General features: G+C 39.6%; 1 protein-coding gene across 7 annotated transcripts in view; it reads right to left on the bottom strand.

The window, feature by feature from the left end:
- The window catches only part of mbnl3 (muscleblind-like splicing regulator 3), a 76,856-nt gene that overhangs the window by 24,344 nt on the left and 36,470 nt on the right, over positions 1-16,042 (bottom strand). For 4 of the 7 annotated variants that reach the window (XM_028459742.1, XM_028459740.1, XM_028459745.1 and 1 more), the window contains 4 exons: positions 13,367-13,531; positions 12,603-12,809; positions 12,281-12,520; positions 935-1,091 (listed from right to left, as the gene is read on the bottom strand). In XM_028459742.1, coding sequence (XP_028315543.1) covers positions 935-1,091; positions 12,281-12,520; positions 12,603-12,809; positions 13,367-13,531 — 769 coding nt within the window. The remainder of the gene's footprint in view (positions 1-934; positions 1,092-12,280; positions 12,521-12,602; positions 12,810-13,366; positions 13,532-16,042) is intronic. The other 3 variants (XM_028459743.1, XM_028459744.1, XM_028459746.1) reach the window with 1 other exon arrangement.

Genomic DNA, 16,042 nt, shown 5'->3' with positions numbered 1-16,042 from the left:
GGATAAAATATAATTAAATCTAACACATTTTGTCCCGTCTAGAACTGGTAAATGTGAACTTATTAGAAATGCTGATGGTCAATCCTTTGGCGTGCTTGTGTTACTCTCCCTGCAACCCCTGTGACAGCGTGACACTTTATATAGATTCTTTCTGGGAGTCTCTTTTGCAATATTATGAGTGCATGTGGCTTAAAATGTTACTAAGTCCAAACTTGTAGTGAATATAATGTTTCACTTTATCGGGGCACTGCACTTATTTCAGGTTCAGAAGCGCGTAAGAGGAAAAGAACTTAAACAGACGGTAGAATGCACGTAAGGCCAGATTTCAATGGGAACGCCCACAAGCAGAAAAATCTGGCTTTAATTCACCAACGTTGTTGTTTCCCCACATCTCCAAAATGCTTGTGCGCCAGGTTTAATGTGCCAATGCACACATTTTCATGCTACCTTTATTTTGATGAATGACAAACTTTGCGTGCAAAGTGTAGTGCGCATCTTTCAGACCCCGTTTTGTGCCTGTGCAACAGATATAAACGAGGGCTCTGATCAACACCTGACTCAACATTTTAACATGGTACTGTGGTTTTTCGCCCCATTTCGTTGTAAAAGACACATGTTTCATATTCTCCATTAAAGACAGGCGAAACAAGGCAGATTAAATCATAACACAATATTAATTTATCCATTTATTTATCCTTACAGAAGCCTATTTGCGCACCACACCCTGCAGAGCAGATCTTTGACCTACTTTTACGACACATCCAGCCACAGTGATTCACATTCAAGCATCACAACAGGTGGAGTGGAGATGCCTGAGACGGGCAGTGATGATAAGAAGCCCTGAACACACACAGCATGCAGCTTCCACACAAACACAAAGTGTGTGTCTGTCTAACACTGACATTAATGTGGGGAGACTGGACCTGAGCCTTACCATTGGGGATGAATGCCGGCTGCTGGAGCTGCATGTTAGCCAGGGCTTGCTGGTAGTGGAACATGTTGTGGGTGAAGAAAGAGGCAGCAGCTCCGTTGCTCTTCTCCAAGACTGACCTCTTTGGTAGTGACTGCACAGCACCGAGAGGCAAAGCCTGCTGTGTGACAGAAGCAGTGAGGAAAACACCATGTTTTAACACCAGCTCCAATACTTATAGCACATGTGTCAAACTCAAACCCTGGGGGTCAAATCCGGCCCTTAAGGGCAGTGGTTCTCAAACTTTTTTGGCTCTAGTACCCCTTTTCTCTTATTTCTGTATCTTAGTGTCCCCTTTGTCCAACCACAAATTTTGCTTAGAAAACTATTTAAAAACAACTATAGAACATAATTGATGGAATGAATCAGTGATAATGCACAATTTAAAGAATATCATTTTGTAAATAAGTGGAAAGAAACATTATTTAGTGCAGTGCTTGGCAACATTTTTTGGATCATGACCCCATTTTGAGATCAAGAATGTCTGGCGACCCCAAAGAAATGTTTTTCTAAAATTAGTTTTTGATCATGTTTGAGCTCAAATATATATATATATATACTGTATATATATATATATATATATATTTTTTTTTAACTGCATTTAAGTTGAACTGGATTTATATTTCACAAAGTAAAAGTATATTAATACATGTTTTTTTAAGAAAATAATTAAAACATTTCACAAATCGATTTAAATTTTTCAGAAATTTCAGGAGACCCCATTTAAACTCCAGATGACACCAAATGGGGTCCCGACCCTAAGATTGAAAAAGGCTTTTTTAATAACTCCTAAATAGATTTATTTCTACAAAGTCCGTTGTTAATTTCCCTCTCTTTTTCAAGTACCCCCAGTAGTGCCATCATGTACCCCTAGGGGTATACGTATCCCCATTTGAGAAACACTGCAAATTCAAATTCATCCCAACTGAAAAAGTATGAAACGCTTTGTAAATTACCAACTAATTCAGTTGTATCTCAGCTACTCCTCCAAAAAAAAAAAAAATCTATTCAAATCCATAATATTTTAGAGCTCAGTTTTCCATTCCTTGTATCACAAGACGGCAGTCATTTTTAATCTGAAAAGCTGAAAGAACTCTACTTTTTTTCAAAATCTGGCAAATTTACCTCTAATTAGTCCATGAAATTTCCCCAAATTTGCAAAATCTGGGATCATTTAAATGTGGAGTGCAGACCAGGGCACATTTATGTTGAATTTGCTCTTTTCTCACAAAAAAAAAAATCTGTGGCCCACTTAATCTTAAACTGGTATTTGGCCCCTGAACTAAAATGAATTTGACACCTTTGACCTCAGCAACATACAGGATCCAGGTCCAATCGTCCTGTCCAATTCTATTCACCTTACAGAACAAGCTACAGCATAGATGGTCAAACTTTTTAATCCGGCCACCAGCCAAAATAAACAATTACAACACAAACTCGATCATTTATCTCCTCAACACCCGTGGGAACCGAATGTTCTCCCATTCTCCGCTTACGCCCGCCCTTTTTTACATCCTCCCAGCCAATCAACACGCAGAACACATGTAAACAAAGACGAACAATGGCAGAGAAAGCTGCACGTAACAATGATGCCTTCAGGGCCATGGGAAACCATAACACCTGTTGAATAAACTACATGCAGAACATTACATTACAATATCATAATTATGACTGATTTGACTTTGACCTGTAATGCCTGGCATCCTATTAAGTATGGATAGAAAATGTAAGATGAGGAAGAATTAGATTTGTACTAGATTGGTCACCGCCATAACAAACCCACAAAGAAGAAGAAGAAGAAGAAGAAGATTTTTACAAACACACTTTATTTACATAATTTGCATATATTCACATTTACAGACCTAGAAAAAAGGAATAAATAAATTTTAAAAAAAAATAGAAAAATAAATAAAACCAAAAAGACATTAGTGAGACATTTAGTGCAACAGAATACTAGAAAAACGTCAGTTTGTCTCTGATTACAGTGCAGAGTATGTCTTCATAGCACCAAATGTTCTTAAAATCATCAAAATTGTTTGTAAACTGAAAAACTGAATTCCAGTCTCAGTCGGCACCTGATATTACAGCAGAGTACCATGGCTGCCTCCTGAGCTGGCTAACCTTCCACTTTGTTTTTTCATGTTACATAAATAGCTAGTTCGGCTTCTCCAGGAACAAAGTTCAACAGCTTCCCCTTTTCATGATGACTTTTTCTGTAGCCTACACCATAAATTAAACTCTTTACACTAAATGTTTCTCCAAACAGACCAAAAATCTCTGTTAATGGAGCAAAGAGCACTGCAAGTCTCTTACACTCACTAAACACATGGAAAACTGTTTCCCGTGCAAGACAGAGGGGACACAGGTTCGACACAGCAGGGTTAAGTACAGAAAGAAAAGCACCAGTAGCAATTGTGCCATGTAAAATTCTCCACTGGAGGTCGGCTGTTCTTTCCTGAGGGGGAGTTTGTAGAAACACCCTCCACTGTGGACCCAGTCCATCTCCTCCAAATTTATCATGCTCTGTCACACAGACATTTTTTATTTATCGCCTTCACACAGTTTTGGTAGAGAAAATTCTTACCAGCGGTGTGTAGGTCAGTGTCCTTGCAGTCTTTTAAAAGGGGTCCGGTCAGCTCACAGAGAAATGAACTGATGTGGATTTCCGGGAAAGGATCCCTGTGGTCAGGTACGGTCCCGTGACTGTAATCCATAAGGAGTCTCTGCTTCCAGAGCTCCAGCACCTTATTAGCCACCCTTGTGGACCGAATGCCCAGCGTGCAGGCCACCGTCTGGACGTCCAACAACGCCGGTCCTGCATTGTCCAACAACTGCCGAAGAGTCAGAGTCCCAGTTCGACACAGTGATGTCAACACTGCAAACATCAAGCCTGGCCCCATAAATCAAAGGTTCATTTAACAGCCAGAACGGAGAGGCAACCCGTTTAGTTTTAAAAAATTAGAATCAGTTAAAAACAGTGCAGCATCCAGTCCCAGATTCCCCACCCATCTGAAAATGCAGCTGGCTACCGCTCTCCACACCAGATCTACTGATCCATTTAAGAACCGTTGGATGACTGCAATCTAAAGGTAGCTGTTCTACTAGCCAAGTGGACGAGGCCCTGTCCCCCCTCCTCTTTAGGTAAAAACAACACTCCCTGCGGCACCCAATGTAGACCATCCCAGAAAAAATTTACAAGTTTTGTCTGTAGTTGAGCTAAAAGACGTGATGGAGGGTCCATACAGTCCAAACAATGCCAGAGGAGTGAAGCTGCTAAGTTGTTGACAACCAAGGTTCTGCCCCTGTATGACATGTATGGCAGCAACCGTTTCCATTTTAGAAGCTTCCCTACTACTTTTTCAGTAACCCCCCTCCCAGTTCCTCCTCGTCAGCCCTCGTTGCCAAGGAAGACACCAAGACCATGAGGCCATCAGTCCTCCACGATAGGCTCCCAGGAATAACTGGAAGACCGCCACGCCATCTACCGACGCAAGGGCTTCACTTTTGTCCCATTCACACGTGCTGAAGACAGAGTGTTAAAGTGTCCACTTCTTTTTGATTTTTAATAAATACAATGACATCATCTGCATAAGCCGATTAAAACAATGTTCCTCCCGGAGCCAGGTAAAACCAAACCAAACAAGACCAGTACCTGATGAGCTGGACACCTCCAAAACATCTCGAATTAGGAGACATTGTCCACCATGGACCTGCCGGGAACACATAGGATTTGGTCCCTGTGGATGACCTGCTCCATAGCTTTCTTCAACCGATTCGCCAATGCCTTGGACAAGATTTTATAATCCGTACATCGGAGGACACAGGGCGCCAGTTCTTTATTTATCGCAGACTTCCTTTTTTTGGAAGGAGGGTACAACAGTCTGCGACTGGAAAGTGGTAGCAAGCCTGAGGCCAGGACTCTCATTCAACACGGAGCTAATAAGACCCAGAAGGCCATTTAAAACTCAACCGTCAGGCCGTCGATGCCAGGGGCCCACCGTCCCTGCATACTCTGCAGTGCAACAGCAAGCTCCTCCATTTGTAGAGGTCAGCTCAGCAGCGAGTTAGTCTCTGCAGAGACTTGAGGTAGCACACCACAGAACTCCTCAACTAGTGGGTCACTGTCATTGCACTCACTGGTGAAAAGTGATGAGAAAAAATCCACAGCTCGCTTTCGTATCTGGGCAGGCTCTACCAGATCCTCCCCTCTGTCCGAGAGCAAAGAGTGAATTACTTTTCTCTGCCCATGCTTTTTTTCCAAGCTAAAAAAGAAGCTAGATGGAGCATCCATCTCAGTGATGTTCTGAACCCTGGACCGAACCAGTGCACCATGTATCCTATTATCCAGCAGGTTGGCTAAAGCCATTTTTTTTACTGTTACGTAATATAATAATTCATAATAAATCAAAAACTAAATTACACTCATTATCTGGATAAGAAAAAATGTAAAAAGTGCAGTAGAAACCACAAAAAAAATAAACCTAAGAAGAAGAAAAAAAGAAGAAGAAGAAGCAGAAGAGAAGCAGAAGAAAGAAGACGAAGAAGAAGAAGAAGCCTGAAGAAAGAAAGAAGAAGCAAGAAGAAGAAGAAGACGAAAAGAAGAAGAAGACAAAAGAAAGAAAAAGACAGAAGAGAGAGAACGAAGAAGAAAGAAAGAATAGAAAGAAGACAGAATGAAGAAGAAGAAGAAGAAGAAGAAGAAGAAGAAGAAGACAAGAAGAAGAAGAAGAGAGAGAATTAATAAATCATTCCTGTTCTTTAAGTCTTTCTACATCAAAAATGTGTGACAATATGGGATGTATAGATGTTGTTTTGGATTTATATGCGTATATGGTTATAAGAATCTCCTTTGTCTTGGAGCTCTTTTTCTGTTTGCGTTCTGGGCTCTTTCACTTCTATTCATTGTTTGATCACATATTGATGCATTTCTTTAAATGGTAAATTGACTTGATTTATATAACACTTTATAAGCAACGAGGTAGTCCTAAAGCACTTCACAATATCAGCTCATTCACCCATTCACACACAGAGCTGCCATACAAAAGGCGCTAGTCGACCAATGGGAGCAACTAAGGGTGTACTCACACTGGCAACTGGGGCCGTTCCAAGCTCACAGCAGGAATCCCCCCCTCCCTGTCCCTTTTCTGACACGGTAGAACGGACGTGATCACCAGCTCAACTCGGTTCCCACAGAGAAACACATCATCACGTTAATTTATGACACACGTATGGCGTTACGTCACCATTAAGCGACTCTGGGTTTGTTGTTGACAGCACATTCTGTTAATTTCATATTTTCTGTTGCGTTGGGTAACTATAAACCAAGATTTACCCAGACACGTGCTCTTTTCCCAGACTGGGTTTCCCAGGGCCCCTGAACGCATCACGTTAATTTAAATGACCATAACTCTGCTCATATTTACTCTATCGGAGAAATTCCACCAGTTTATGAAAGATAATAAGTTGCTCTTTACAGCCAGTGTCGGTACATTGCGGTAACTTTACTCACACGTAACGGAAACATTAAAGATGCTGCTTTGTTTTGACGAAATCGACACAAGGAACAGAGAGAACCAAGTGAGTGAGAAAGAAAGATTAAAACGGACCAAATAACGGTGGATTTATTAAAAATGAAAGACTCTCTCTGACGATAAAAACCACCATGAATGGAGGTTCAAATGGATTTGAAAACAAAGGAGGAAACTGAGCCTATAAAGGTAAGATCAGTTTAATTTCTGGATCAATAAATGTCGTTCTGATTTTGTGGGGCTAGTCTTTGTGTACATTAATATAAGAGTAAATAGATGCTTTTAATGTGTGAGACAATTTAGGACAGAGTATTTGTGTGTTTGTTTAAACTTTGTGTGTCTGTGTGTCCATCTGAGCATATTTATCTCCATCACTTTCAGTTTTCCTTTTGATGAACATGACATTATCTAACTCTTTTTTTTTATTTCTTCTTCTTTAAGTCCATGCAGAGTGGACACAACCCTCCCTGGACATTAAAACCATGAGCTGATCTAGTTTCCATCATCTGGTTTAGACCCATCACTTCTACAGACAACAGACAGAATAAAGCTCAGAGTCAACATGGGATGCACTTATTTATTGAAATGTATATTAAATGATTATTTAATTTTCTGTAATTTTATTTTTTAGATGTTTTTAATTGTTTCAATAATTTAGAGACTTAAGGAACAGATTGTTATAATGCATAACAAAGGTGATTTACTTGAGTCAGCACTAATTTCAGATTGTTTTTAAGTCTTTGTATAAAAATACTTTAACAGAACAACAATGATGTGCCGAGCTGCAGTAATGTTGGCTTCATACAATAATAATAATAACAACCACTGCACACGCCACCAGAGAAGCTTCCAGTGAATAATTTACAAATTTAAAAAAAGTTCACTGATCAAGTTCACTTTTTTTTAATTTTTTTTTGTAAATTATTCACTGGAAGCTTAGATATTGTGTGACAAATATATCAAAGTTTGTTGTTTTGAGAAGAGTCATATTTATGATTAAAAGTTATGATTGTATTATATTCTAAAGTTTAGAATTATCTGGCTCGTCTTCCTTTCTTTCTGTTCACAGCATAACCTTATATTTAGTTCTACAAAATGTGTTTATAGCTAATTTTACTGATTATTGTTACACATCATTCTGCATGTGCATTATATACAGTATAAATGTGTAGATTTAACCAACTGTTGGAGAAACCATTTTACTAAATACAAAACAAACGACATGCAAACAGAAAAACAAAGGTAGAAATAGTGTATTTAAATTATGAAATTAGTGAGTTGTTAAAGTGCTGAGGTGCAGTGGAGGGTCTTCTTCTGCAGAGACGTGATGATGAGGGGTCCGAGTAAAACCCAAAATTCCATGGTAATTTTGAGGGTATAAACATGCATATAAACACATTACTGGTATATTAACCCATATAAACCCAAAAAATATAGAAATGGGACATTTTACGGCTGTGTAATGTGTAACATATTACTGGTATTTTGAGAACAGGACACATGTAGATTTCTGAGCAATTCATTATAGTTGTGCAGGACTAACAGGAACTCCACATACTGAAAATTGGTATTGCCACATGTGCACTAACAAGACACGACCTAAGAAGAAAACAAAAATAAGATTAAAAATAAATAAATAGTTGCAACAATTTGCAGTATTGTTCCAGGTTCTGCTGTCATAATATTCCCATCCTTGTACTTCCAATGTTTAAATGTTTTGTTTTTAAGGTTCATGTTACATTTTGCAAAAGGTTGCACTTTATTTCTGGCTTATTGATTTTTGTTTGGAAAATTATTACCCTTTCTTTCAGACATTTCATTTATTTGGGCTTGTATTTGTGATGTTCTGTTTTTGGTTACATTTAGATGAATAAATTAACACTACACTTTGCTCCCCAAGACACTGTGTTTGTTTTCATTCTACAGAGTTTGTGAGTATGTGTCCCAGAACACTCAAACACCATATATATATTTATATTATTTATACATTAGCAGCAGTACAATGTCCAATTTCCATTTTTTTCTGGGTTATATAATAGCCAACCACATGTGTCCTGTCCACAAAATACCAGTAATATGTTACACATTTGCAGCAGTAAAATGTCCCATATCCATATTTTCTGGTTTATATGGGTTAATATACCAGTAATATGTGTTTATATGTATATTTATACCCTCGGAAATACCCGGACCTGATGATGAGCTGCTACACTCCGTTACTGTCCCGCCGTCGGCTGAACAAAGAGAAGTCCTGACGGTCATGTTGTCCTCTTCCTCCATGAGTTCTCTGTGGTGTTGTTCATATATATCAGGAAACGCCAACTCTGAACTTTTCATCGGCTAACGAGCACTTCTGACACCGCTATCTTTGCTGAATGCGGATGTTTATGTGCCGTAAAGCGTCGCGCGGTACCAACGTCATCACATTTTGCACGCGGGTCGAGTCGAGTTGTGCGTGCGCATGCGCGGCCAACCGTGCCAATCTGGCACGCTGTTTGGACCACCTCTTCTAGCAGGACCATCGGGCCGTTAACCCCCCTGCGGTGCAGTTCACACCTACGCAGGCCAGACAATGGCCCCCCATGGTTTCACACATGCACAGAGCTGGTTAGGAACGGCCCTGGTTGCCAGTGTGAGTACACCCTTAGGGTTCAGTATCTTGCCCAAAGACACACAGACAGGTATAGCCCTGGGATAAAACCCCCAAACTCTCGATTAGAGGAATACCCCTCTACCACCTGAGCCACAGTGTTTAGTTCTGATTTCATTCTCTGAAAGTTCTGCTCATCTCATCCCTCAGGTCAAGTCAGTGGTTGAGCTGTGAAAGGGATTATGTTCCCTTCTGTTTTCCACCCAGGTGTGATTCACTTCTGAGTTGGCCTCCATAATAATAATAATAATAATAATAATGCATTGGATTTTATATAGCGCTTTTTCATAGACATTCAAAGTGATTTACATTAATGTGCATTACTCTTTCACTCCACACACAGTGGTGGTAAGCTATGTGGGTAAAGTGACTTGCCCAAGGACTCAAGGACAATGACTTGGCTAGAGCGGTATTCAAACCCACGGTCGTCCCTGCAAACTACTTATTTGGACACAGATTGGTCAGAGTTTGTCACGTCTGTCCTCTCCTATCGTTTTCTAGTCTCCGTCATGAGTAGGTCATTTTGCTTTGTCTTTATTTTGTACTTTGTGGATTTTGAGAGTTTTATGAAACGTTGTTTGAATCCATTACTGCCTCCTCCAACCTCTGCATTTGGGTCCTACAACACCTCACCCCACGACACCAGGTATTTTTTTACTGTGTATTGTATAAAGGTTTGTCAAACTTTATAATGACACTTAACATGAATACTACAGCATTTTATGACACATCATTAGTAGAAATTTAGCAATCCTATGTTATTAAGAACTTCTGAAAATGAATAATTAGACATGTTTAGGTGGTTGAAAATATAGCTTTGTATAGGTTTATGAGTGTATGTAGTTTTAAAGGACAGCTATTTAAATACATTTCAATTGGCATCAAGATCCAGATTTGATATCAATCACTTTGGCACATCTATACTCCATAATAATGGGGTATAGGTAATAATACATATATAAAGCCTGACAAAGCCTGATTACCTGCGCTAAGGAGGTTGTGTTTTTGCCTGTGTTTATTCATTTGTCTGAACAGTCTAAATCAAAAACTAATATACAGATTTTGATGACATTTCCAGGAAATGTTCAAAATGGGATAAGGACCAAATTATTAGATTATGAGAATGATCTGCATCAATATCCTGAATCTAACACTTAGGTGACAATGTAATTATGGGGACAGCTATGGCGTAGTGGCCTTGCCCTCTGAGTGCTTTCTAGTTTATGTATGTTTCATATTATAAGGTACATCATATTACCTTGATATAGAAATAAAATAAAAAATTAGATAACCCTTTAGCTTTCAAGGCAAATCATTTTCAAAAGGTCTGTGTGAGAACTACAATGCAGCTGCTTTCAGACAACACAGATTAATTTCACCTTCGTCCAGATTTGTCTGAATGTGCGTGAGTTCAAATCTCTCACAGCTTACAGGCATTTATATTAAAGCAAAAACATATGAATAGGAATAGAAACCATAAATGAAACTAAGAATGTTAATTCAAATCACTAGGGGGCAGTGTAGTAACGAGCTGTAGGAGGCTCAGAGGTCAAGCTCAAAACCTGACTGTTTTAATGTCAGTGTTGATGTTCTGGAACATCAAACTGCCCCACAACCCTGAGCCTCCCTCACAGCACCAAATTAAATGTAACAGAGCACAGCATCAGTCAGTGTGATGCTATAACTCCTTTAGTTTCTGATTATTGGTATTGTCTTTTCTTTTTATCCTAGTTCACACTGACTTGTGTATGTTCACACTGCTCTCTCCTCTAACTTGTGGTTCACTCAATAAATGTGCTCTGACATTCTGCCATCAATCAAATGAACTGCATTTATTGAAAAACAGCATGCATCAAATTGCTGAAGTTCACCAAAAAAAGATGCTGTCTGGTCTGAATCAATGCAAATCCTGATTGTAGCTATTATGAACATCACTAAAATGTAACAAGTCTCACTTTACTGCACCTACAGCAGGGACGCATACAGATATTTTTTTAAGAAACTTGTCCAAGTAACCAGTAATCAACTTGTCTAGCATGTACAGTATTGTACATGCAAGACAAGTTGATTACTTGAAACTCTGCCTCCGTAATTACATGACAAGTAACTATTCTGCAGTATGTAAAATGTGATGAAACCCGTCCCAGCACTAGCACTTATCTGAATATCTTTGAATATCACCTTTGAAAAAAGTTATACTCTTTGAGCTTAGGTACCAAAATGGTATCCTTCATAAAACTGTCATAAAATGTATATCATTTCCCCCCCATTTTTTCACAACAGATCTTGTCAACAACTCTAGACCTAACCACAGAAATAAAGTTTTCATCATATTTCTGTATTTTTTAAATGTTTTTATGCCCTTTTTGTCATAAAAACACCATTTCTTTTTAAATGACAAAAACACCATAGGTACCACAAAGGTACCCTTCTTAAAAGTGTAATAGAAATTTCATATATAAATATTTTTCACATCAGAAATTCAGACCTAATCATAAATCTAAAGGTTTTCATTGTAGTTTTTATGCCCTTTTTGTCACAAACCCCTGATGAACCAGTTCATTTGCCTTTTGTTAATCGACTTTTACACAAGCCTTACACACTTACACACAAAATATATTCTCAACCATATTCACGCCACTCCCAACACATCAAGACCTTTGCAGTTTTTTTTTATTGCCACGCATTTTGCCTGGTACTGATAACTGTCCTCCAATAAAACTCTATATAATAAAGCTCTGCTGTGGCTGTGGGGGGTGGGGCTTTCATCCCCCTGTATTTTGAAGGTAGAGGCTTAGATTTATTAGGTATTTTTGGGAATCCACTTGTATATGTGAGGTTATCCAAAATATGTGGTTATAATGGGAGACAATGGGACCAAATCGGTCCTAAACTCAAAGAGTGTCGGTACATTTTATATCACCTGCATTAAAAGTGACCATGGAATTATGAACATGACAATAAAAGAAAAATCCTGTCCAAAGTTCATCCAATTAGTCTTAAAACCTAATGAGATATTGAGAGTTTAAAACACGCAATGAGCAGAAGGTACATGTTTGGTCCTCAAAGGTGCCCCGAGGGTTAAAAGAGGTGTCAGACTGTGTTCCTGCCTCAGTGATGAGGAATACTCACCAAGGATGCTGAGACATTGTTGTGACTGGCTTGTTGCTGGGCAGCTTTGATCCGAGCCTGAAGATGAGCTGGAGGATGGAAGTACTTGCACTTGTCTCTGCTGCAGCGGCCTTTAATGTAGTCCATGCAGACAATGACTGAGTTCTCACTGCAGTCCACCATGCCGGCCTCCTGCGGATGAGCGTAGCGGCAGTCGCTCTCACCGCGTGTACAGTTCCCACGCTGGAACTCCCGACACACCTGACACACACACACACACACCACCCATGATTATCTCATCAGTCTTTGGAACAAGAAACACAACAGAGAGCAGGCCACACACCTCCAGTTTGTCTGTACGCACATGCTTGTGCATAGAAGTGCCATTACCCCCAGCTGACAGGCTGGTGGGACTCCCAGGGACCAGCAGGGGGGGGCTTGGCAAAAGCTCAGGCATCAAACCCACAGCTGGGTTCATGTGGCTCAGATATGGACTGAACACCATACTGGGACTCGTTGCCAGGGAGGAGGCTGTCACTGGGAATGTTGTCTAGGAGGAAAGGAATACCACAAAAGAGAGAGAGACAGATTATGGTGGAGCAATCACCACTGTAAAGAGATTTGGTGCCAAGAGAAGAGGACTTACAACAGTGAGATACAATATCATAATATTCAACTATATTCAACAATATCGCCTATATCAATATATCTTTATTTTTTAGCTAATTTTGTATTAAAATACTCATTTTAGGAGTCGCTGGTTTTGCTACTTCTCAGAACAGCATGAAAATCACAGTTAGATGGATTTCTAAATGTGTCTAAATCCAGAACCTCCTCTAAAAAAGCCATACTTACATTACACAATAATTCATGCTAACTATGTCATTTTTACTTTCTCCTAAGGGCTGAACTGGATGCCCGGGCCTTGAGTTTGACAGATGTTCTAAGGGGTCACATACCTTCTTTTCTTGTACTGTGTCTAAATAAATCACCAGCCTCCTCATTCCTAATTTATTGTATGCTCACAAAGCTCAACTCAGATGTTTGGATGAATGACAGAACTCCAGTGTGAACTACTTTGTGGTGCCATGCGTGTGCGTTGCTCACAATGGGCTGCAGCTGCGCTCCAGGCAGCATGAACTGCATCTGTTGAGCCAACATGGCTGCCGCTGCCTTTTGCTGGATCAGGTTGTTCCTACCATTGATCTCCAGCTGTGTTTTTAGGTGTGGTGGTGGGTGCAGGTATTTACAGTTCTCTCGTGTGCAGCGACCCTGAGGAAGAGATAAAGAAGACAGAACTGATGAAGGGCCATGCCTATCAATGCATCAGCTCATCAAACTAGCAAAGTACATTTTGTTTACCTATGCATTGAGAATAAAGAATAATACCAATTTTTACTTTTTAAGTTCTAGTATGCTTCAGCCTCCAAATGCTGCATAAGGATTGAGGATATGCGATGTGTAAGATTTTGAAGCTTGTGGTGAAGGCACGCGTTGGAGTGCGCCTTCCCAGTTGAATCCATTTTTCCCCAGTGCAACAACACCAAATGTGGTTGAAAAGGAGTAAAAAATGTAAAAAAAATAACAGAAAAGAACTCACGTTGAATTGGTCAAACTATTTAGGCAAACTTGACAAGCAAAACTGAACATCATAAGGCCTCTTCAAAGGAGCTCTAGAGCTGTGTTTCTCAAATGGGGGTACACAATTACACTACAAGGGGTACTCGAGAAAAAGAAAGAGAGAGCGAAAAAAAATGTTTAATTTCTGTTAAAAATTATGATTATAATAATGATGATGGAAATGAAATGATCTTGATTAGAACATGAAATGAAAATATAAAGGTCAGTCTCATCCCACACCAGGGGGTAGATGACACTAAATGATAAAAACTACAGAAATAAATCTATGGAGGCACTCAATCAGTGTTTTACATGTTTTACACGAATTAAAGAAGAGAAAAGTGTCTTTGGGGTCACCTCCAATTTTTTAATATCAAAATGGTTTCATAATCCAAAAAAGGTTGGAAACCACTCTGCTAAATACTGTTTCATTCCACTAATTTACAAAGTTAAATTATTTTAAAATGTTATCACTCATTCATTCCTTCAGTATGCCCTATAGTTGTTTTTTCATAGTATATTGAGCTAAATGTAGTCCATCAATGGGGATACTTGGAATAAAAAGTAAGAGAAAGTTTGAAAACCACTTGTCTAAGACATCAGCTGGAAGATATGCCATGGGACTTTCACGACTCAGATACGCGCATAGACTAGCAGCTCTAGCAGCCAATAGTAATGCTTAAAACAGCTAATGGGCTTGCCCTGTTGGTAAAAAGATCTCTGAAGTCCAGCATCATGCTCCTATATTACTAAAAATAATTTACAGGGTCAAGAGAAGGATAAGAGATTCACTGTAAACTCAGAATGCAATGGATTACAGTATGCAATACAATATAATAAGATGATTATGGATTTTTGACCAAATAAAACAAAAAACAAAAACTTACAAACTGCAGCTTTAAAGCTCCCATATCATGCATTTTCCACCCATCTCCATTTGTTCTAAGAACCCCAAAAACATAGTATTTGAGTTTTATTTTCCCAAACTCGCCTTTTTTCCAAATTTTTAGCCTCTGAAAAGTGACTTTCTGACCAACGGGCTGTTTGTTGCCTGCTTATGCATATTCATGAGTGGGTGTGTCTATACATGCCTGCATGACTCACTCTGAGGCAGATCAGTGATCACCAAAGTGGTTGTCTTTTGCTATCCACACACTGTTGTTGTTTTCAGCCAATAAACTGCCCATTACATGTTCTGAGAAGGATATTTAAGCAGCTATTGTGTGAGCCTCCGTGCTGTGTGTTCATCCAGCAGCATCAGCTTCAAACACTCAGAGTTTTAATCAGAATCAGAATTCCTTTATTATTCCCAGGGGGAAATTGCTTATGTTACAGCCATAGAAAAAAAATCACAAATAAAATAATAAAAACGATCAAATACACACACAAAATACAGTATTAGAAAATAAAGTAGGATAGATAATACTAATAATAATAATAATATTACAAATATGATACAGATATTTACAAATATAATCCAAATATAATTTAGATATTTACAACAATCAAGCTGTGAGGTTACAGTGATGAATTATACAGTTTGATCGCCACAGGCAGGAATGATTTCCTGTGGCGTTCTGTGAAGCACCGTGGTTGGATCAGCCTGGTGCTGAACGTGATTCTGTGACTGACCAGCACGTCATGGAGTGGGTGGGACTCATTGATCAAAATGGCCTTCACCTTGGACAGGCTCCTCCTCTCTGTCACCGCTGTCAAAGAGTCCATTTTAATCCCCACAGCGTCACTGACCCTGCGGATGAGTCTGTTGAGTCTGTTGGTGTCTGTGACCCTCAGTCTGCTCCCCCAGCAAACAACAGCATAGAGGATCGCACTCGGCACCACAAACTCATAAAACATCCTCAGCATTTTTCTGCAGATGGTGAAGGACCTCAGCCATCTCAGAAAATAGAGGCAGCTTTGGCCCTTCCTGTAGAGGGAGTCAGTGTTCCTCCCCCAGTCCAGTTTATTATCAATATCTTGTCCATGTGATTCACAGAGTGCATCCCAGTTTGTAGCCTCAAAACATCCTCTCAGTGTCTCAAACGCCTCCTCCGACCATCTCCTCACTGTCCTCGTGGTCGTAGGCTGGCGTTTCACCAGGGGCAGATAACAGGGGCTGAGGTGAATGAGGCTGTGGTCTGACCAACCCAGCGGGGTGAGAGG

Source organism: Gouania willdenowi, chromosome 10 (assembly GCF_900634775.1).
Source record: "Gouania willdenowi chromosome 10, fGouWil2.1, whole genome shotgun sequence".
NCBI lineage: Eukaryota > Metazoa > Chordata > Actinopteri > Blenniiformes > Gobiesocidae > Gouania > Gouania willdenowi.
The sequence above is the reverse complement of the archived record's forward strand: the minus strand, read 5'-3'. Positions and strand labels throughout refer to the sequence as shown.